Below are 23,555 nucleotides of genomic sequence, written 5' to 3' on the forward strand. Positions count from 1 at the left end.
GTACCTTAGTAGATGGGTGCAGAGTATATAATATGTATAATTATATTAATATATAATTAAAATAAAGTATTAGACTAAAAGTACACCTGTAAAATCTATTTTCTTTTCTCTTTACATCATTATAACTCTCCTAAAATGTACCTCATACATGCCCTTCAAAAGGGACTTTGACTTCTCACTCAAAATATTCATGAGCCAATCGATCGCCACTTTAGGTGAAGTTCTCGAACGCAACCGCTAGATGTCACTACTACATTGAGTAAACTAGCATGTTTGTGCTATTGCGCACTCTAGACCGGAAGGTGGCAGCAAGTCTAAATCCCATTCACATACGGTCAGAGGAAGGCTCGACGGTGTTTGATAACAGGAAATAAGAAGGCTTCACACCAACAGATGAGAGAGTTACTCTAGAGAAGAGCTCTGGAGTCAGTGGAGCAATGCTTCTGTCGCGGGGAAAACCCCTTGTCTGTCTTTTAGGGGCCGTCGTTTTATTGTCACAGTGGGTAAGTGTAACAACCGCTGCTTTGTTTATTTGTTAGTAGCTGACAGTAGTGTATGTATCTCGCTGCAGCCTAGCACAAACTTCAACCATTATACCTGCCCTTGCATCTATTCACCAGTTCTCAAGTGTTGTCAAACTGCTTCTATCCTCTTCTTAAAAGCAATGATGTGTATTTGTTTAGCTAAAAGGCTGGATTTTAGTAACTTTGGTCTTATAAGAGCGAAACTGGCTTTATTCCTCTTGATAAACTCCTGTTGAAGCTCTTTATGGACGGAGGAAACATGATTTGATGATCACATGAATCTGTCACCCTATGCAGGTTTATTTGCTATCACATGATTTAACTCGCAAGATCAGCGTTAAACACACTAGAAACGCTATTGTGGTTGTTATGGGCGATCTGAACACAGCTTAAAGATGAGTCTGGTTTAAATGTGCTGTGGCCTTACAAAACACTTTCCTTGTTGACTAGAAATAGACGCAGATAGGGGATTATCCGTTGAAAAATCCCAGTTCTTACATTCATTTAGCTCTCCTGTCAGTGAAAACATGTTAACATTTTTCATCTGTCCAGCCTCGCGAGTCCTCATTGGGACTCAGTCCAAAACAACTCGTATCTAATCTCATGTTGTTTCAAAGGTTACATTCTCTAGCACGAGGGAGCTACTGTTCGTCCCAATTCTGTATGTTTGAAACCTTTAACAGCATGGTTTTCCCCCTCTCATTTAGTGGTTTGAAGGGTGTCATTTCTGCTGATATTTCTGATCAGAATGAGATTTCTTCCTTCTACTAAAGTGGCCTGACACAAACATCACTAGTGTTTGTTTACCAAGTGATACCGGTGAACTCATTTGTTTGCCAGTGCTGTTTTCTCCTATATAAATATTCAAAAATATATTTGGCATTAACTTTTATAGTACTTTCTCAGTCTAAGGTCTGGACTGTGAATCTGCTAATGCTACAATAAATCCACTTCTAAGTCAACCATTATTTTTATCTAAGAATAATACCTTTGAAATTTCTCAATAAGTATTACACAATCCCGAAAACATGTCCAGTATGTAGAAAAGCCGTTCTAAATTTGAAAGATGTGCTTAAATCATCTTACATAGCCTAGTTACTGATTTTTGTTTTGTTTGCATAACAAATTGCTCTGTCAAGTTAGTTGACCAGATGATGGAGACACAGCAACCACAGTATCATGCAGTTCTTTTGAAATAGTTTGTCGATGTTGATAATCAATGATCACAAATGAGATACACACAAAATACTGAATTTAAAAGACCATTTACTTAACACAATAGTTAAGTAAAATTAAAAGCAGAAGATGTTCATTATCAGTTCATAATGCTGTTGATACATTTTGGAACTGAAACTAACACTTCTATCCATCGACCAAGAAGGCACAGTTTTGTCTAATTTTTGACTGGCAGTCCTGATCCTGTTGGACATGTCATGAGGTCCCCCTGATGAGCTTTTATTTCATATGCTAAATGGCACGTCTTTATAAATATTCAAACATGTCTGCTAAGGGCTGGTTGACCAATATGGTTTTTTAACAGCCAATGGCGATGCAGAAAACTAGAGTAAGGTGGCCGATAGCTGATATAACGGCAGTTTGTATAATAAAATGTAATTTAATAGTAAATGTTGAAGACAAAATAGCTGAATTGAAATGAACATAGGCTATGCTACACCATATAATTCACTCAAAAATATTTGAAAGAAAATAGAAAAATGTGCGTCATCTGTTGATGGGTCACGATGGGTTCAGATTTAGGAACTGACTCAATAGAGCAAAACAGTCTGGTAAAAATCCAATTCATTTCTTCCATAGGGGAATTGATTATTACGGTAACTTATAACCTTTAAAGACAGACCTACTGTGAGCTCCTGTTAATGGATGGTATGTGCTTCTGCTGAAGCCATCATTCCATTATCTCTGTTTTATTTTTCAATATCATGTTTAATAGCTGAATTCCTGGCGAAGAACTACACTACCTGTGAATCCTGAAGGAAAAAAATCCACCAGTTGGAGCGTTGCAGCCAACAAACCGCAGCAGAAGAATTCTGCAGCAACCAGTTACTCCAGTGATGCACTGTGAATGACGCAATCGAGTCGGTCTCCCAACACTCCCAAAAATGCTTACATATTTGTAAACATTTGAATATTTTGCAATATACTTGAAATATATTGATTCTGTACTTTTATTACATGGCTCTCTGGAATACTTGATTCTGATTGGTCAATGGCGCCATCTAGCGGTTAGGGTTGCAGCGGTATACCGATTTCACAGTATACCACGGTATGAAAATTGACGGTTATCATACCGTGTACATTTGCTTGTCTACGGTATTGAGAAAAAAAAAATGCAACCGGACGGAGAATCTCGCCTGCGCGTACACATCTCCTTTCCTCCTCGACTGTCTGTCAGACTTGTCAACTTGTGCCACACACACACATGCAGCGGAGAAATTGTCAGAGAGAAGCGAGGCAAGGGGGTCTGACATAAGTGAGTGTGTGTGTGAGTTAAAGCAGTGTCTCTCAACTGGTGGGTTGCGACCCAAAAGTGGGTCGCAGGTCTATTCGGGCTGGGTCACGGACAGCAGGGAAAGAACAATGCCATGGTTCTCCAATTGAAGATATTTCGGCAGCCGCACAAGTGATAGCCTATTTAGGACTGCCGAAGCAGATTTAATGATAATCTCGCAATCAGCTAAAGGCTTCTCATCTGCACTTTCGCACGAGTGTAACAGAACCAGCTCGCGATCGTGATATACTCTACTCTCTGGCTCATGCGCGCGTGCAACAACCGGGCTTCCCTTGATATTGCGGAGCGTAGACCTCAAAACTGATGTGACCAATTTCAATTCTAGTGAGACTTTTCTAGTTTAAAGTGTTACAGAGAAACTCAAGTCAGACCTCTCAAACAGTAGGCAGCCCTGACATGCCAAACAGCACTGAGGAGAAGAGCAACACTGTGCTATGCGCTAATTTTTATTTTTTATTTTTAGTAAAAAAACTGTTATATTTTGACAAAATGTTATAGTTTCATATGAAATAATCTAAAGGTAGAATCTATTAGACCTCATTTTATATCAACAGTGGCATTTTTCAAGATGTGTTTCAGCTAGTATTTATTTTTTCATAAATACTATAATTTGTTATTATTATTATTACTATTATTATTACTATTATTTAAGACTAGCTACACTGACCTAACCATGGTAACGAGGAGCCTTTCCTCCTGTGTAATATATATGTTCTGTTTGAATTATGTTTGAAATTAGGAAACAAACGGGAAAATAATGGGCTCATATAAGTAAATATGCTCTTCAATTTTTAAAAGGGGAGAGAGAACTTCCTGTCAGTTTTGTTGTCGACATCAACAACAAAAATAATGTCACTTGATGCATGTCCTTGTACTTGAAAACCATGAACAAAACTATGCAACATAAAAGGAAATGCGACCCAGGATACATTAAATACAGGTTACGTTTTTACTCTGGTGTGTCGCTACTTGACTTCTAATGTAAAATCTGGTCCTGAAGCAAAACCAGTTGAGAACCACTGAGTTAAAGGTACAGACAGGAGCAGTCTGGATGCGCTGTCGTGCATCTACAGTAAATGTTAATTGTTAATAATCATAGAACATTACTTTAAAAGCTCACACAGCTAATGTTATTTTTTATTTAGTAGTTAATTTAACATGCTATGCTAACATGTAAACTAACATGCTTTAGTTATATAACATGTTATAATTATTGCTATTTTTTTAATCATGTTTATTATTACAATTATGTTAGCTTTCTTATTCTATTTATTTTCAAAAGGGAGCCTTTTTTTTTTTTTTTTTACACATACTTCAATTAAAAAAAAAATGGTTTCAATTATAAAACGTTTGTTGCGATTCTATTTCTTCTTGCAGAATTACATGATTTCAACGCAAATCAGTATTTTATGTTCATGTATTTATTTATTTGGTTAGTAGCCGTGTAATACTCCTTCAGGCTGATACAAGACCATTCTGTTTCGTGTCGGGGTCCTGATCACCCTGTCTGGGTTTATTTTGCGATAACAACCGGCTGACTGTACTTTATCCCTTACATAAACAACAAATTTAAATCAATAGTTTTATATTTTTCCATCATTTGAGTTTCGATTACGTGATTTGCAATGCTTCAGGGGATTATCGATCATTCCCTCATTTAAGATGTTAAGTTCACAGTCTTGTACCTTTGTCTTTTTGTCTGATTTTTCAAATAAATGTTTGCTTCAAATCAAAGTTTAGAATGTTGAGATTCTTCTCGGAGCTGGTTGGTTTTGTTCATGGCTAAAGTTAAACTCTTTCATGAAGTGCTTATAAAATCCCTATGGAGAAAAATCATTCCGGAACCAAGACAGCTGAATAAATGTGCTCTTTAATTTGCCCAACGGTCACACGTTTTGACCAGTAACCTCAAAATGGCCAGATATCGTATGATAAATCACTGCTGCCAAAAGTACTAGTAGTTACTCTACTGTAGTCTACAAAATTAAATTAGAGTGACCTGCATTAAGATGTGTTGGAAACTGCAGACTGACTTTAGCATTTGTAAACTATGAAATCATTAGATTTGTCTGTTATTATGGCTGTTTATAATTCTATAATGACACTTCACTTTTTATAGCTTCAGGATATGGTGAACTCTGAAAATGACTAGGCCATGGGTAAGTTCAGTCTGTGTTATTGTTTCCTATCAGTCTACTTCCCTGATAGAATGATGAGTTTACTGATATTATAGAGGGAAAATCAAATCAGTTGGACTTTTATGTGGTGTTTTAAGATTCTTACGAAATCTTTGCTGTTTAGACGATTTCTCTTGTTAATGATCAGGACTAGAGTTAGACGATATATTGGTTTTACCGATGACTCTGTGCCGATAGTTACTTTTTGGAACTATCGTTATCAGTACAAATCTGTACCAATATTTGCGATTATTTTGAAATGAAAAAATGATGAAAAAACTAAGAGTCCTCTGTGTGTTTTAGGCTTGTTTATACTTAAAAGTCCCGCACTATGCACCAAATCAAACCGAAAAATGTTCTGGTTATTTTTGGAATTTTGCTTGAACAATTAACTGCATCTGGTATTTTATTCATTTAGGACTCTTTGTCTGTCCCTGTCATAGTAAGAAAAAATAAGATGATTTTTTTTTTTTTTTTTTTACATTCTGTGAATCAATTTTAAAACTATCGCCTGATTAATCAGTTATCGTCATTTTCCCACCAGCTTAGTTATCGGTATCGGCAAAATCCACTATCGGTCAACCTCTAATCAGGACAGATATTCTTTATGACCTTGACGGGCCCAATCTATTCAGAGTTTATGTCAAAAAGTGAGTCATAATTGCCCTCGTATCCACCGACACAACAGACCAAAAAGATGACTCAGCCGTTCCAGAGTTTCTTGTGTGTAAGGGATGGCACAGCCCTCCGTCACATGAACGGATGAGCTGGAGTCAAGTCAAGCTCTTTTGTTTCCTGATGAGTAAAGACTGTTCAGTAGAACAAAAGCTTGACAGTCAGTCAATATAAATGCCGACCATTAACCTTTGTAACACTTGTACCAAATACCATTAAATCTAGAGACTGTATGTTGATCTTAAAAACATCATAGTATTAGATAATTTGAAAGTTCAACCTAAGGTCAACTTGGCTGGAGACGTGTTTCTGGTGAATTCAGCACGTGTCTGCACATTCCGGTCACATGACCGTAAAACTGACTAAACACTTGAGGAATGTGCGCTACTCTGGTTTCACTGAGAAACACGAGATATGTGACGTGTGTCGATCGATGCCACTGTTTGCTTTGTTGCATGCTGTTCTATGGTTCAGAAGAAAGCTGTGGTCGCTGTTGTGTTGTGATTTTTGTTTTTTCACACCACATAAAGTGAAGCATCTCGTAGAGGACAGAAGTCATCTGTTGTCTTGAAAGTAACCCCATAAATAAAGACTAAGAAGGGGAAGGAACCTGATTTTGAGGAACTAAGCATAATATTTTAAATGTCAGTGGTTAAATGTTTATCATGCAGAACAGCTGTCCAGGACAGAGATGAGATGATATGCATTACTTGAAAGATGGTAATGTGATAAATGACGTTTGCTTCTGTGTCTGTGCAGGTGAATGGCCAGCACTGTATCTGGTATGGTGAATGTGGTAACTCTGCTTTAGTCCCAGAGAAGAAGTACAACTGCAATTACACAGGGCCTCCTAAAGCTTTACCTGAAGAAGGATATGAACTGCTACTGGTAAGAGGGTGTAGCCCCGCATGACATTTATGCAGCTTTATGATACATTGTTAGTGCTCTGAAGACCACAAACCACACATTGACCAATACTCAAGACAATAATGAATCAATTTATTTTGAGACTTGACTGTGTTCGAATAATACAATATAAACAGCAGCTGTTCGATCATGTGTGACTGTCACACTTTGCTTGTCCTCTTCTGTAGGAATGCATATGAAAGCTTTGTAGACTAGGTTATGCATCAGTGGGTGCGTTACCTCCCTTTGTCACACACATATAAGCACCAGGGGTGAAAACTTGCATCACAAAGCATCGTTCTGACAATGACAATTCAATTTTAAGGTTAAGGTTAGTGTTATTTCTGCTCCACTAGCGACACCAAACAAAACTGAAAAAAGAAGTCGCCCCATTGATACAGTCAGGTTGTTATGTCCAGCCTGTTCGGGCCATTTAAACAAACATTGCAATTCTGTCTGGAGCCTCTAGTGGTGCTAAAATTACACACTTCAGATAATAATTAATAAAAATTACTTAAGCACTAATTATTATATCAAATGTATAACATGAATGCAATTACTAAGCTTGTGAAAGTAAAAACCTGGGCTGCGTTTCCCAAAAGCATCGCAAGCTTATGTTTATTGTAGAGACCGTTGGCGCCAATGGTTTCTACGATCTATTTAGGCATACGATGCTTTTGGGAAATGGATCCCAGGTTTGTTGTTTTTGTCAAAATTCTGCGATGGTATGATTTATCTTGTGAGTTACTTTTTTAATTGTATTTTTGAAAATAATTATGGTTTGTAGAATAATTGCATAAACAAAACAAAACAAAACAAAAACAGCAGTATTCTAGATTTCTGCATTGTATTTAACATTTCTTAAAGATATGTCGTTTTTAAGTAGCTTTCTTGGTGAGAGAATGATTTTAATTGAAGATAATGTGTGCGCAGGAACTGTGCCCGAATCTTGCGGATGGAGAAAAAAGTGTCTGCTGTGACACCCAGCAGCTCAAGACACTGAAAGGAAATATCCAGATCCCCCTTCAGTACTTGTCCAGGTATGATAAATGCCTTTTTATAGATTTTTTTTTAGCCTTGTCCCAAGCTATTAATATTAAACTGTGTAAAGGGTCATTGACAAATAAGGTTGTCCGAGGTGATAAAAAAAATTTGTACACAACTTCATCATTAATTTCAAAAAAGTTTTCAAACATATGTTTGAAGGTGTTACAAATATCATGAATTTAAGTCAAGAATATCACAAAGTTTCCTCATGGATGCAACAAATGACCTGAACCAATTGTGCTTTTTCATTAAAATATCAAAATATTGATATTTAATATGACAAAATTATGATTTGTTTTTAAATCTTCACACACACTCTTGTGGGTCTAAAGAGATCTTCTGTTTTATTATTTTTGTCACATGACAACAAAATTACTACCTACATGTTGGTTGCACCACACGACTTTGATTTGGTGGACAAAAGCTTTTCAAATCTTAATATATTTTAAAATAAATTATTGCATTTTTTTATTTTTTTTAAAGAAATTTTATTCAGCACAACTCATGCCAACATTCCTTTTTTTTTCAAGAATTTCAGATTTAATGAGACTGATTTTTTTTATTTACTGTCTCCAGACGGTTGCACCACATTATATTTTTGACTTTAAGCCCTAGAAAAAATATCAAAATGACTTGGAACTCAGTAACTGAAAACATGTTAATAGAAGAGGTGTTTTCAAGTAATTGTGTTGTGTGAATTGCATGTATTTAATGTATTTTTTAATAATTTATTATACGCAGACAAAAACAAATTAGCGTCATGTCATTGACCCTAAAACCAGTAAAAAATATTCACTCTATACAAAGAGTGAAATAAAAACAAACCATTTATATGTTTATTGTGTGAAAATGATTTCTATCAATTTTTAAAAAATTACGAATGTCCCACAGTTGTGGCGTCATTTCCACCACACCAAACAATTTTGCCCCTAATAAAGTTTTATCAAAAGTTAGTGTAAATTGTTGACAAGTTTTGATGAAGAGCAAGATTGAGATGAAATATAATACAAGTAATGTTTAGAAAACAAAGAAAAATCAAGGCAATATCACCTGTGAACATAATATTTTTATGGGGCGTCATTTCCGATCAAGCTGTAATGTTGCCAAATTTAGCAAAAACTGTGAAAATATATTTTAATTTTATTTAGGATACATAGTGTTATCAATGAAATTAGCCTTAAGGATAAAAAGGAGTATTTTTAAGTATTTTACAATGTTAAAAATGTATTCAATGTATTCGCACATAATTCTATTAAACACAATACAGAATGTACAAACACTGCGCATTGTTTGTAGACAATTGAAAAAAAAATTTTTAACGTGACTTAACTTCCTAGAAGTCCACAGTGCTAAAAGTGGCCAAAGTTGAAGAGACGCCTATATATACAGTATATATATGGATACTTGTGAAATAAAAACCTTAGCCCCTTTTTTAACTCATGAAATAACATGTGCTTGACTGTCACAGCTTACATCTCTCTGCTTTATGATGGTAATATAATATCCACTGTAATAATTGTTTTTTTTCTGTATGTCAGGTGTCCAGCATGTTTCTTCAACTTCATGACTCTGTTCTGTGAACTCACCTGCAGTCCGAGACAGAGCGAGTTTCTTAATGCAACCCAGTTCGCTCCATACTCTGACAACAACAAAACCAATGTGATCGAAGTGTCCTACTACATCAGCCAAACATTTGCCAATGGTGAGGAACAAGAATAATGGTTAATGGAAATGATTACAAATTTAGTGGTGCTTCACACACAGGGTTCCCACGTGTCCTGGAAAACCTAGAATTTCTACAATATAGTTTTCCAGTTATGGAATATGAGAACTACCTAAATGTCCTGGAAAATTATTAATTCATCATGGAAAATATTTTAGTTTGACTGTCGCTAACGAGGTTTTTGTTACATGTATAAAACATGATAACGATCAGAGCTTGGGATAGTTGTGAAATACACAAATTTGTATCGTTTTCCCACTGCCGGTGGCGCATTCACCACATTGTGAAACAGCATCAATGGTTGACTGTCATGTACATTCTCTGCTCATCTGCTGTCATTTAGTCTTTACTCTGAGAAAATATTTAAGTATTGAAGGTTTTTTATCATTCCCATATGACTGTGTTAACTACAAAAATATTTTAGTTGTAAACTTTAGACAATAATGACGGTCAAACGGCTGATATGTTTGGAAATTAATTCACACCACCGGGTGGTAGCGTGATGACAAGCTTTACACCTCAGGCTGTAAATTAATTTTCAGTAATTCTATGATAGAAGTCCGCTTACAGCGCGGGTACCACATGTAGGGCCCTATGATATCTGCGATACTTTCATAAACTAACACGGACTGAATCATGGAGTCCAGTCATAAAAATGGCATTAGCTATAAAATGCGGAATGTCACAGAATTTAATATATTTAGGATGAAAATTAATGTTTGAATCCACAATTAATCAAAATAAAATTGTGATATGTCCTAGTGTTATTATTAAAACGCAAAAGGCTGTAATTTAATGAAATAATTAGACAGTCTGCATTTGCTGCAAGCTTCAAATTGAATGTGTGAAGTCGGGCGCTCATACACTGAAAACACTGCAGCATGATTATCACGCACACTGTGTGTGTGTGTGTGTGTGTGTGTGTGTGTGTGTGTGTGTGTGTGCGCAATAAATGACAGAGCAGAGCTCTCATTCACTGTGAAGCACGCAGCACATACAGACTATATTTAATTAAATCACAGCTTTTTGGGGTTTATTAAATCGCACTGGGCCATATAGCATACTGCTTATCCGGAGGTGAGAAACTACTGTTAAAAACGCACAGAAACGGCAAAATAAAAGCTCGATATAAATAGACTTGTGAAATGGGGGGGAAAGACAAAACTATTTTACTACTGTATAGTAATGTTTATTGTAATTAACCCCAATAATAATGATAATAATAATGTATTATTAAAGAAATATCTTCCATCTTTGATGTTCTGTTGTGCAGCACTTCATTAGATAAAAATATCTCCAGTGTTTCAGAATGCACTGTGAGGGTTTTGAATTAAAGCATGTCATTTGATTAAAATATTGCAATGTTAAAGGTGGAGTGTGTAATTTCCGCATCACTAGTGGCATCTAACTACAAAAATAAAGTTTGTTTTCAATCAACCTTTGTCAACACCCCTCAGACTCATCATGCCCTTCCGCACTCTCTGATTCCCTATGAACAAATAGGCCATACTAAATAAAAGGTGATGAACATTTAACGTCGTAATAAACAAGACCACTATAACAAACACACCGGACAGAAAGCGTTGCAGAGGAATCGGCTCATCCGATAACATCGCTGTATTGAACGGCAGCTGCTGTGCGGGGGATCTAGCACAAGAGATAGGATAGTTCTTGGTAACTAGTAAGCGTAACGATACATATTTCTGAGTATCTTACAAATTTATCAGAACCTTGACAGTAATGAGCTAAGGTGTGTGGCAATACCAGAGTGCCCACCTAGCTTTGTTGATAGTGACTGGGAGGCTCAGTGTTTACACTTTTGGGGGGAGGTAAACCCACAAATGGCTTACTTAGTCAATGAACAATAAACTGGGATACTAGAATGTATTTTGACATCAAAAAAGTTACACACTTCACCTTTAAGTTGAAAAATAAATGAATTAAAATAATTTTATTTTAATTTGATTTAAAGATAAGTGCATCTTTGTATCGTGTAAGTGACTGGTTAAGTGCATCGCAAAGTGACTGGTTAAGTGCTCATGGAAAAGATGTGTTTTAGCCATTTTTTTAAGATAAAGTGAGTCAGCTTCACAGATGGAGTTGGGAAGGTCATTCCACCAACGTGGTATGATGAAGCTGAAAGTCCGGGAAAGTGTTTTGGTGCCTCTTTGTGTTGGTACAACAAGGCGACGTTCCTTAGCCGACCGCATGCTTCTAGTGGGCACGTAGCTCTGCAGAAATGATTTTAGGTATGCTGGAGCAGACCCAGTGACTGTTTTGTATGCCAGCATCAGAGCCTTGAACTTGATACATCAACTGGCAGCCAGTGAAGAAAGACAAGGAGTGGGGTAACATGCGCTCTCTTTGGTTGATTAAACCTCAGACGTGCTGCTGCATTCTGGATTATTTGCAGGGGTCTAATTGCACATGCAGGGAGGCCTGCAATGAGATTATTCTGTTTGTTTCAGCATAATTAGGCCAATATTGGAAGCATTATTATATTATAATATAAAATTATATATTATTATTATTATATAATATGAGGGTTTTATTTTTTTCCAATTTAATCAGAATACTTTTTTCTTTGCATTGTTTAATCTTTTCTACTCTGTTGCGATGCTTTATTTAACATCTAAAGCATGTAATTGTGATTTATTTATTTATTTTTTAATACCTGTACGTACTGTAATGTTGTGTGGATGCTCATGCTATTTATTTATTTATTAGTTATATATTAATAATTAATAATATTGTTCTGCCAAAACATTTCAAATGTATATAATATTGGCTATTGGCTGTAGCATTAAAAAAAGTGAAATAAAAATAATTATTGGTATCTGCCGGAATATATTCATTATGCATGTTTACATGTAATTCCAGCAAGAATTTGTCCTCGATTACAATCATTAACCTAGTTTCCATCCACTTTTTGCACTGTTTTGTTATCAACAAAGTGAAAATGTTTAAAAAATTTTGTGAAATTTCTGCTTGTTTCCATTCAAGTGGCCTTTTATCGATAAAAATGGTGTGCGTGATGATGTCATGCTTAATAAAACACTGTCGCATAAGTTTTGGTTTATCGCAAAAGAAATCTGCCCTTAAGCTGTTTCCATACAGAAATGTGTGTATATCGCTTATTGTGTACCTTTCGCCAGCTATTAAAGAAAAACTGATGCGGTGTAATATACGAGTTTACATTTATGATACATTCCTGATATTCAATAGGCTATTTTGAACAATCATCTAATCTAAAGCATTGCCATCACAATTGCATTATGTCCTGCATATTTGTCCAGCAACTTTTAATGACCAACTGAACTTGATTGTCATCTAAAATTAATTTTTGTGTCATAATGCAATTTACATTTTTCTGAAGAAGCTCAGCAAATGCGATCTGAGGTAAAAATGGTTAGATTTAAAATATATAAAAGTTTTAAAATGTTCAAATGCTAGTTTTCTGAAAGTGAACTCCGTATTGGACAAATAGTTCTGATAGTTTATAATCTTGAAAAAAGTGTACTACATTCTGAGAATGTCATTTAGCAGACTTTTTTGCCTACAAAACAGGGTAAAGCTAATTTATGTTTGTGTAAAGAAAGGCAGTTATATAGGCCTAACAATATTTTATCATGTGGTCATTTATTTATTTTTATTTAACGCTTTATTCATTTGGTAATTTTTTTAATTTAATACAAGGAATTTTGCCGGCATTTTTTCAAAAGTAAGCTAAACAATAATTTTATAGAACTGGGTTATGTTAGTGTTCAGAAAAAGCACACTGAAGCTTTTCTCCTAGTATTGTGTATTTTTTTTTTAATTTAAAACATATTTGTGCACAGAAATGATATGTTTTTCTGTATTGTGGGCTAATTCCATGAAGCCGTCTATTATTTTGAATGGTGTGGAAAAGCATCTTTAATAAATAAACGGATGGCTACCACGATTAAATTAATCGCAAAGAGTGGCCATTCATTTGTTCTCCGTGCACTTGTCGATGACGGATCTGTGCAGGTATGCCATTAAGACCAATCCATAACAGTGCGAGTAATGCTTCATGTACAATAAATTGGCTTTCAAGGGTGTATAACTTGTCGTCATTATTAACACGTTAACAATTGGGGTAAATTCTGTCATGTGACACTATATTTTTGCATTAATGACAGAAAGAAAATTGGTGTTTCCAAACCAATTTTTCACGACATTTGAAGTATCGACATAGTTTATGTGCTAGAGTTAAATGGAAAAATATTATGTCGACACTTGTGAAATTTTATCGATTAATTTGCATTTCCATCAGCTATATCGATAAACGTTTAGATGCGCTACACCTTTTGTCACAAAAAAAAAACACTTGGATGAAAACAGTTATTGTTTGAAAGGTAGTGTAACAGTCACATATTGTTTCTGTTTTGTCCCTCTACAGCAATGTATAATGCCTGCAGTGATGTTCAAGCTCCCTCCACCAATGTCAAAGCCCTCAGTCTGTTATGTGGGAGAGACGCCAGTGAGTGCACTCCCAACAACTGGATCCAGTACATGTTTGATATCCACAATGGCCAGGTTCCTTTTGCCATTGACCCCTTTTTCTCAGGTATGTACGCACAAACACTTACATAAATAGTTGCTGACAGTATGGTGTTAAATTTTGGAACAATTGCAAGACTCTTCAACATTGTGTGTAGTCCTCTGCTTTTGTTGCTTTCAAACGCAACAGTTATTCGTGGTGCAAAATAAGGTCCCATAGACTTCTATTAAAGAAGGTATCCATGCCATATCTAAGTGGCTTGGGGTGGGCTCTTTCGACTTAGGCTAGCGACCACTGCCCTAGCACCCTCCCAGAACACCCTAGCAACCCTAGTCTTGTTTCTCCTTATTGCCCTCTCTCAAAATCTTGAAAAATATCTGAAAATGTCATGTTTTTGCCAATATGCACTCAAAGATATTATGATGCTGGACTTACATTTCTGTGATAAACATTTGTGACATGTCTCTTTAAAATATTTGGTCTTGTGTTATCTAGATATGCCTGTTGTGGGCATGACTCCCATGAACAACAAAACGTTTAACTGCACAGAGCCTCTGGATGATGGCTCGGGACCCTGTTCCTGTCAGGACTGTAGTCGAGCCTGTGGCCCCACACCCGTCCCTCCACCAATCCCTCAGCCCTGGACCATCCTCGGTCTGGACGCCATGACCGTCATCGTGTGGTGTTCCTATATAGTCTTCCTGCTCATCTTCTTTGGAGTCGTGCTGGGGGCATGGTGTTACAGGTAATGTTTGTGAACAGCGAGAGGAAAGTCCTAAGACCAATCAGTGATATTGCTGGAGGCTTTTACTGTATTTGCATTTAAATAATTTGTGAGGGTAAAATGCCATAGCTGCAGTTTACCATGTACTTAAAGCTATATACTTAAAAGAACAGTTCACCCAAAAATGAAACTTCTGTCATACTTTACTCCCCCTCGTGCCATTCCAAACCTGTATGACTTTCTTATGCGAAACGCAAAAAGAGATGTTTTAATGTCTTTTCAATACAGTGGCAGTGGACACTTCCTCACATTAATATTTAAAAAAAGGCACATTTTGGTGTTTATTTCATTACAGGAGGACCACAGTGACATCTGAATATGGCCCAATTCTAGACAGCAACCAGCCGCTCTCTTTGAATGGTGATGGCACAGAGTTTCTAGGTATCTGAATTCTCTGCTGAAAAATCTATAACCCAGCAAAATGACCCCTTTCCCACAAAATAAAAGACTTTCAATAAATCGTCTTGTTCCTAGACGAAGCTACATGCTGCGAAACGTTGGGCGAGCGTTTCGAGAATGCTCTTCGCATTCTCTTCAGCAGCTGGGGCTCGCTGTGTGTGCGTCAGCCTCTTACCGTGATCCTGGCTAGCGTTGTGCTGGTGTCGGCCTGCTCGGCCGGACTGGTCTACATGCGCATCACCACCAACCCGGTGGAGCTGTGGTCTTCGCCCAGCAGCAGGGCCAGGCTGGAGAAGGACTACTTCGACCAGCACTTCGGACCCTTCTTCCGCACTGAGCAGCTTATCATCACCACCCCATGGACTGAGCCTTATGTCTTTTCACCCATATCTGGACCAGACATCACCTTCTCACCTATTCTGAACAAATCATTGCTCCATCAGGTGAGTCAACAAGGGACTTAAATGTGGTTTTGTTGTGGATTTTGGTTAAAGGGATAGTTCACTCAAAAATAGAAATTTGTCATCTACTCACACTCATGTTGTTCCAAACCAGTATGTCTGTCTTCCGTGGAACTCAGAAGGAGATGTTAGGCAGAATGTTAGCCTCAGCCATCATTCACTTTCATTGCATGGAGAAAAGATGCAATGCAAGTGAATGGTGGCTGATATCTTATATATTATAAATGTACTATATATTATAAAGAATAGTATTTAATCATTTTACTGTTTTACTGTTTAAAGGAATAGTTCACCCAAAAATAAAAATTCTCTCATCATTTACTCACCCTCATTCCATCCCAGATGTGTGACTTTCTTTCTTCTGCTGAACACAAATGAAGATTTTTAGAAGAATATCTCAGCTCAGTAGGTCCATTCAATGCAAGTGAACGATGATCAGTTCTTTGTAGCTCCAAAAATCACATAAAGAAACAGAAGTAATTCAAGAGACTCCAGTGGTTAAATCCATATCTACAGAAACACTATAATAGGTGTGGGTGAGAAATAGATCCAAATTTAAGTCCTTTTTTTACTCTAAATCTCCTCTTTCAGTCACATGTGGTGCCTGTTTAGTTTCACTTTCACATCTGAAAATGAAAGTTAAAGTGGAGATTTAGGGTTAAAAAAGGACATTTAATATTGTTCTGTTTCTCACCCACACCTATTATATTGCTTCGGGAGATATGGATTAAAACACTGGAGTCATATGGATTACTTTTATGCTTCCTTTGTGATTTTTGGAGCTACAAAAGTCTGATCACCATTCATTGTATGGACCTACAGAGCTGAGTTATCTTTCTAAAAATCTTCATTTATGTTATCAGAAGTGAGAGAAAGTCATACACATCTGGGATGGCATGAGGGTGAGTAAATGATTAGATAGTTCACCCAAAAACGAAAATTATCCCGGTAATGTGTGTCCTTAATATATGCATGTTATAAGCTTCACATAATAGCAATAAGTCACTTGAGGATGTGCCATATTGTGAAGACAGTCATGGCTGAAGGGGTTGCAGGCCTTTCATTCGTGACTATTCAAAATATAGCAGAGCGTCTCATACCTTATTGCTTAAATTATGCTTTTGAAGACAGTATAAAGGCCTAAAGCTTTTTAATTATAAAGGCCTGAAGCTTATTATGTTTTGATGGCATTTTAAGCTACATTACCAGTCCAAAGTTTGGAGACACCTACTCATTAGTACTATTTTCCACAATTTAGAATAAAAGTAAAGTCATAAACTATGAAATGACACAAATGAAAGTATAGGAAATATGTAATGAACAAAAAAATGTTAACCCAAAACTTGTGTTGTAGCTTTGCCTAGATCAGGGTTTCCCAAACCTTAAGGGTTTGTGAGGGAACAACAAGGGGTTCAAGAGATGTATATGCTGAATTAAATAAAATAAAGATGTATATTAATAAGAGATTAATGTAAAAAAAAGGTGTATTCATTGTAAGAAGAATAAGAAAAATAGCTTGAATATTTCTTAAAATAGAAATATGTTGTAAAATTAAGGTCAATTGATACTGGATTTTGCCGATACGATAACTAAGCTGGTGGAAAAGGCCGATAACCGATTAATTGTCTTAGACTTTCTTTACTGTGACTAGCACAGACATAGAGGCAAAAAGAAAATATGTTGTGCAACTAAAATCAAAAGATATTATCAGTAAAACCGACATATCGGTAAAGCGATAATTGCTTAAAATATCAGGGGTTTCTTCAAGTAAATAATCTAGATCATAAGCGTTCGGCTGACAAAAATGTTTGGGAACCCCTGGCCTGGATTACAGCTCTGCACACTCTGGGCAATCTCTCAGCCAACAGTTGAGTTTGACCAGACTTTTGACTGTTAGTGTGCATGTATGAAATCTCAGAGAATGTATAATGCAGATGTGAAAACTCTTTCTTGCTCTGTGCTCTCATACAGTACCATCTCGTCTGTTGTCCACATAGGTGTTGGATCTCCAGACAGAAATAGCAAATCTGACAGCTGAATATAAAGGAGAGACAGTGACTCTGAAAGACATCTGTGTGTCTCCTCTGGCTCCATACAATGACAATTGTATCATCCTGAGTGTGTTAAACTACTTCCAAAACAGCCATGAAGTCCTGGATCATGAGGATAGCGATGAGTTCTTTGTTTACACTGACTACCACACTCATTTTCTATACTGTGTCAGGTGAGCTCCACTGGTTTTTCATTCTTTTTCAGAATTTTAAATATTTGCAGTTTATTAAAATGAAGCGCATTTAAATGCAGGATGAACCCCCTAAATGCCATTAAGCACTGGCCTTTTTTTGTTTTGTTTTTTTAAATTATTTTAAAGATTTACTCACTTCCTTATCTTTTGCTTTTTACCCTAGTTCTCCCACGGCCCTGGATGACACAAGCAAAAATCATGACCCCTGCATGGGCACATTTGGAGGGCCCGTTTTCCCCTTGCTAGCTCTTGGGGGATATGAAGGTGAGTTTGAATCAAACATGCAGACACAAGAGCTTAGCCCTGTTTACTAGGGCTGCCCCCGACCAAAGATTTTCCTAGTCGACTAGTAGGCGTTAATTTAAGCCATTAATCGACTAGTCACGCGTTTATGATATTAATTTAATTAATTAATTATATATATTTTGGGGGGCATCAGAAAATGGTTTGAGTTCCAGGGCTGAGAAAGTATGTTATAAGTAACATTGCTAACACTGTTCTACATTACAGAGAAATACTAAACCGTAATAATGAGCCTTTAAAATATCTGTCAGATACTTGCCTGACGGTAAATGGAAAGGTGTGTGTATATATATATGTGTGTGTGTGTGTGTGTGTATATATATATACAGGTGCATCTCAATAAATTAGAATGTCGTGGAAAAGTTCATTTATTTCAGTAATTCAACTCAAATTGTGAAACTCGTGTATTAAATAAATTCAATGCACACAGACTGAAGTAGTTTAAGTCTTTGGTTCTTTTAATTGTGATGATTTTGGCTCACATTTAACAAAAACCCACCAATTCACTATCTCAACAAATTAGAATACATCATAAGACCAATAAAAAAAACATTTTTAGTGAATTGTTGGCCTTCTGGAAAGTATGTTCATTTACTGTATATGTACTCAATACTTGGTAGGGGCTCCTTTTGCTTTAATTACTGCCTCAGTTCAGCGTGGCAAGGAGGTGATTAATTTGTGGCACTGCTGAGGTGGTGTGGAAGCCCAGGTTTCTTAGACAGTGGCCTTCAGCTTATCTGCATTTTTTGGTCTCTTGTTTCTCATTGTCCTCTTGACAATACCCCATAGATTCTCTATGGGGTTCAGGTCTGGTGAGTTTGCTGGCCAGTCAAGCACACCAACACCATGGTCATTTAACCAACTTTTGGTGCTTTTGGCAGTGTGGGCAGGTGCCAAATCCTGCTGGAAAATGAAATCAGCATCTTTAAAAAGCTGGTCAGCAGAAGGAAGCATGAAGTGCTCCAACATTTCTTGGTAAACGAGTGCAGTGACTTTGGTTTTCAAAGAACACAATGGACCAACACCAGCAGATGACATTGCACCCCAAATCATCACAGACTGTGGAAACTTAACACTGGACTTCAAGCAACTTGGGCTATGAGCTTCTCCACCCTTCCTCCAGACTCTAGGACCTTGGTTTCCAAATGAAATACAAAACTTGCTCTCATCTGAAAAGAGGACTTTGGAACACTGGGCAACAGTCCAGTTCTTCTTCTCCTTAGCCCAGGTAAGACGCCTCTGACGTTGTCTGTGGTTCAGGAGTGGCTTAACAAGAGGAATACGACAACTGTAGCCAAATTCCTTGACACGTCTGTGTGTGGTGGCTCTTGATGCCTTGACCCCAGCCTCAGTCCATTCCTTGTGAAGTTCACCCAAATTCTTGAATCGATTTTGCTTGACAATCATAAGGCTGCGGTTCTCTCGGTTGGTTGTGCATCTTTTTCTTCCACACTTTTTCCTTCCACTCCTGTTAACATGCTTGGATACAGCACTCTGTGAACAGCCAGCTTATTTGGCAATGAATGTTTGTGGCTTACGCTCCTTGTGAAGGGTGTCAATGATTGTCTTCTGGACAACTGTCAGATCAGCAGTCTTCCCCATGATTGTGTAGCCTAGTGAACCAAACTGAGAGACCATTTTGAAGGCTCAGGAAACCTTTGCAGGTGTTTTGAGTTGATTAGCTGATTGGCATGTCACCATATTCTAATTTTTTGAGATAGTGAATTGGTGGGTTTTTGTTAAATGTGAGCCAAAATCATCACAATTAAAAGAACCAAAGACTTAAACTACTTCAGTCTGTGTGCATTGAATTTATTTAATACACGAGTTTCACAATTTGAGTTGAATTACTGAAATAAATGAACTTTTCCACGACATTCTAATTTATTGAGATGCACCTGTATATATATATATATATAATATCACTTTATTATTTTATTTGCTTTTTCATTTCGTTTGGAGTGCAGTTTGAATTTAGAAATGTATTTGATTTAAGTCTTTTTTTTTTAATAAATAAATGTTCATTTTCAATGCAAAAGCACTAAAGCAAGAATATTCACCGATCCCTCAGCCCAGTGGTTGCCGATGTAATTGGATATTGCGATATATATGGTGAAGGAGGGAACAAAATGAATTTATTCACACACATGATGTATTTTCCCAGACAACTAAATACTCGACGGGTAGAGAATGCACAGATGAAGTAGGTTCTTTGCCAGAGAGATGTTGACAACTTTTGTAAAGCCATCTTTCAAAACGTTGAACAACACACATTTTAATTGCACTTATTTTTTTCCAGTTTCATTTGAATTTTTAGTTAAAATAAATAAAATTCAAAGTTTGAAATCAAGGTGTCTTGCTTTATTGTGTAGGCTTAACCCAAACCCTGCTTAACGAAAATGACCCCATAGTACCACCTAGTGTCCAACCAGCGGTAATACTGGTGTTTGTCAGTTTCCTGTGGAGTTTTTTTTGTGACCAACCGACCAATCAAAACTTGGTTGACCAAGACTCTTCTCATCGACTAACGTTTGGTCGACTATCATCGGGCAGCCCTACTGTTTACACCTGGTATTATTTCATTAAGCCTTCATGATGACATGTATCAGTCACTTGGGCAGTGTGTTACTGCATAAAAATTAAGTGCAAAAAAAGAAAAGAAAAAGAAAGTGTGAAAAAGAATAGTGTACTGTTTCTTCTAATTATACCTGCAGCTGAAAGAGGGCTTGGATAAGATAGACAAGTGTCATCTCCTAGGCAAATACAAGGCCTGGTGTTACATATTTACATTGTATCATCGCCTGATGTGGCCGCTAAAGATGTGTGAGATCACTGCAGTGGCAAGGATGGACACCAAGGCCAACAGTTACATCAGGAAGTGGCTGGGCTTGCCGCGTTGTCTCCCAGACGTAGCATTGTTTGGAAGAAATGTCTTACAACTGCCATTTAAAGTCCATTTCCATGGGTTACAAGCAGGAGAAGACCAGGCTGTTCTTAGAACTAAGGGAATCAACAGACCAGTCAGTGAGAACTTGTCAAGCCCAGGTCCGAACAGGCCTCACCTGGAAGGCAGAGGAGGTTGTAAACAGGGTGGTCTTTAGACTGAAGCAACAAGAGATTGTTGGAAGAACCCAATCAGGAAGAGCAGGCCTTTGATGGGGGATGGCTCCCAGACTGTGGTCAGCAGCCTCTAAAAACAGAAGAAAGCAATGGTAGTGACAGAAGTAACTAAGATGGAAGAGGAAGTTTATGATAATGATTCAGCATCAAGAGCGTTGGACAGCATCTAATAGAGTTTTAGGATGGGCTGACCTGTGGACCCAGGCCAGGCTAAGTTTTCTAATAAGATCCACTTATGACACTCTTCCAAACCCTGGAAATTTGTCTCTGTGGTATGATAAAAAGGAGATTTGTCCCCTCTGCGTGGCCCCAAGAGCAAATCTGCAGCACATGTTGGGTGGGTGCAAGACCGCCTGGGTACAAGGACGGTACAGGTGGCCGCATGATTAGGTTCCGCAAAAGCTGGCAGAGATCCTTGAGGTGTGTAGAATAAAGGCCATCATGCTCCTCAGAGGAAGTACTTTGAGTTTGTAGAAAAGGAAGGTGCTGCACAAGGCACAGCACGGAGGGAGGAAAGGTCAATCGTGGCATATCAAATTGATTGGTCAATGGTGGTCGACCTTGGTGTGAAGCTAAAATTTCCTTCTTGGATCACCATTATCTCCTTTACCAGTCTCGCAGCTTGCCTCTCACGTCGCTCTCCTATTTAATCTGTTGGAGGATTGGTTTACGGACAGGCACTGGACGGGTGGTAGTCAGAGATTAATAGCTTGTGCTTTTTCTATCAGAGAAGAGGCCTTGGACTGCTCATGGGGGGGGGGGTGTTTTGAACCCTGGTTGTATGATATGTCTCGACAAGAAAGGAGGAATGTCTTGATGGGAAAGCAAGAACAAAAGGCAGTCGAAAGGATCTGGTGTCCAGCTGCGGGGGGTGTCAGGGAGACGTCCCTGACTGCCGCCCCACCACCAGGAGATGTTCCGGGATTAATCGGGTGAAACATCTGTGATAGGTGGCTCCTGGCTGATGACCCCATAGCTGGACAACTGAAGGCGCGGCAGGCAGTAAAGCCCAGCATGTTTAGACATCTACCTGTGCATCTGAGTAATTATACTTCTATTTTATCTAAGCATCAACTTGATGTTTCAAGCAGATTTCTGTGTGAATTTTTTCCAATCGGACAGTTATTCCTTTTTAAAGCTTCCCACATCTGGCAAAGTTTAAAACTTTTGTTTTAGTGCAGCTGTTGATTGCCAGGTGATATGGCGGTGCTTCGCTGCTGTTCGAATGCATTTGAACTGATGAACGTTGTGGCAGACATCTGCCTTTCTTATGAAGGAGGAAGCGGGAGCCGGGTTAACAATCCACGTAAGACTTTTAAGGACACTTTTCAGTGTACAACAAAACTTTGCTTTTCAGCAACACACACACACACACAGACAGCTTCACGCGTCTCTCTCTCTCCAGACTGATTGCGATAATTCTCCCCCAGCCGTCAATCCTTATCGCTCAGCCATGTCCTGCTTGCCACATACCTCCATACCCGACTCAGGCCGGGGAGCCATCCGGCCTGTCACTTACTACTAACACCACCCCCCCCCCCACCCCCCATTTCTGGAGAGGAAGTGTTGCCGTTTCGGCCGACCCGCTGCAGGATGGCTTCCGGGGAACAGGAACAGGATGATTGGAAGGAGATGTGGGGGAAAAAGAGAGGGAGAAAGAGGGAGAAGACGGCTCGCCGGCCCCAGAACAAGCAGCCAAACAGTCCTCAGCCAGCTGCACTGCCTCAGTCAGCAACACCGTGCGATGGCACTGATTCCACTCAGCCGTCTCTTTCGGTCGCTAGCTGACAAACTGTTCCAGCACCACCAGATCGGTCATCTCCTCAGCGTCACAATCTTCAGCCAGTGGCGAGGACTCCATGACAGCGCATCCTTCCTCCAGTTCCTAAACCATTTCGGCACCAATGTGGCAGACCTCTCCCTTTCTTATGAAGGTGGTAGTGGGAACCGGGTGAACAATCCACGTAAGACTTTTAATGACACTTTTCAGTGTACAACAAACATAACTTTCAAATAAAATACATGCACTGCTTTTCAGCAGTCACGTTAAACACATTGACGCACACACACACACAGTAGGGCTGGGCGATAGCTCGATGTAATCGGATATCGACAATGTCTTACAAAGATCCCGAT

At 38.1% G+C, this 23,555-nt stretch overlaps 1 protein-coding gene across 2 annotated transcripts in view; it reads left to right on the plus strand.

The window, feature by feature from the left end:
- The first annotated feature begins 346 nt into the window (after nt 1–346).
- The window catches only part of LOC127441473 (NPC intracellular cholesterol transporter 1-like), a 48,337-nt gene continuing 25,128 nt past the window's right edge, over nt 347–23,555 (plus strand). Inside the window, exons 1-11 of one of the 2 annotated variants that reach the window (XM_051698935.1) lie at nt 385–503; nt 5,174–5,213; nt 6,666–6,794; nt 7,746–7,852; nt 9,398–9,561; nt 14,006–14,173; nt 14,603–14,852; nt 15,187–15,272; nt 15,366–15,733; nt 17,749–17,975; nt 18,160–18,260. In XM_051698935.1, the coding sequence (XP_051554895.1) occupies nt 5,199–5,213; nt 6,666–6,794; nt 7,746–7,852; nt 9,398–9,561; nt 14,006–14,173; nt 14,603–14,852; nt 15,187–15,272; nt 15,366–15,733; nt 17,749–17,975; nt 18,160–18,260 (1,615 nt within the window). In that variant the 5' untranslated portion in view covers nt 385–503; nt 5,174–5,198. Of the gene's footprint in view, nt 504–5,173; nt 5,214–6,665; nt 6,795–7,745; nt 7,853–9,397; nt 9,562–14,005; nt 14,174–14,602; nt 14,853–15,186; nt 15,273–15,365; nt 15,734–17,748; nt 17,976–18,159; nt 18,261–23,555 lie in introns of both variants that reach the window. The other variant, XM_051698934.1, reaches the window with a different exon arrangement.

Source organism: Myxocyprinus asiaticus, chromosome 5, assembly GCF_019703515.2.
Source record: "Myxocyprinus asiaticus isolate MX2 ecotype Aquarium Trade chromosome 5, UBuf_Myxa_2, whole genome shotgun sequence".
Lineage (NCBI taxonomy): Eukaryota > Metazoa > Chordata > Actinopteri > Cypriniformes > Catostomidae > Myxocyprinus > Myxocyprinus asiaticus.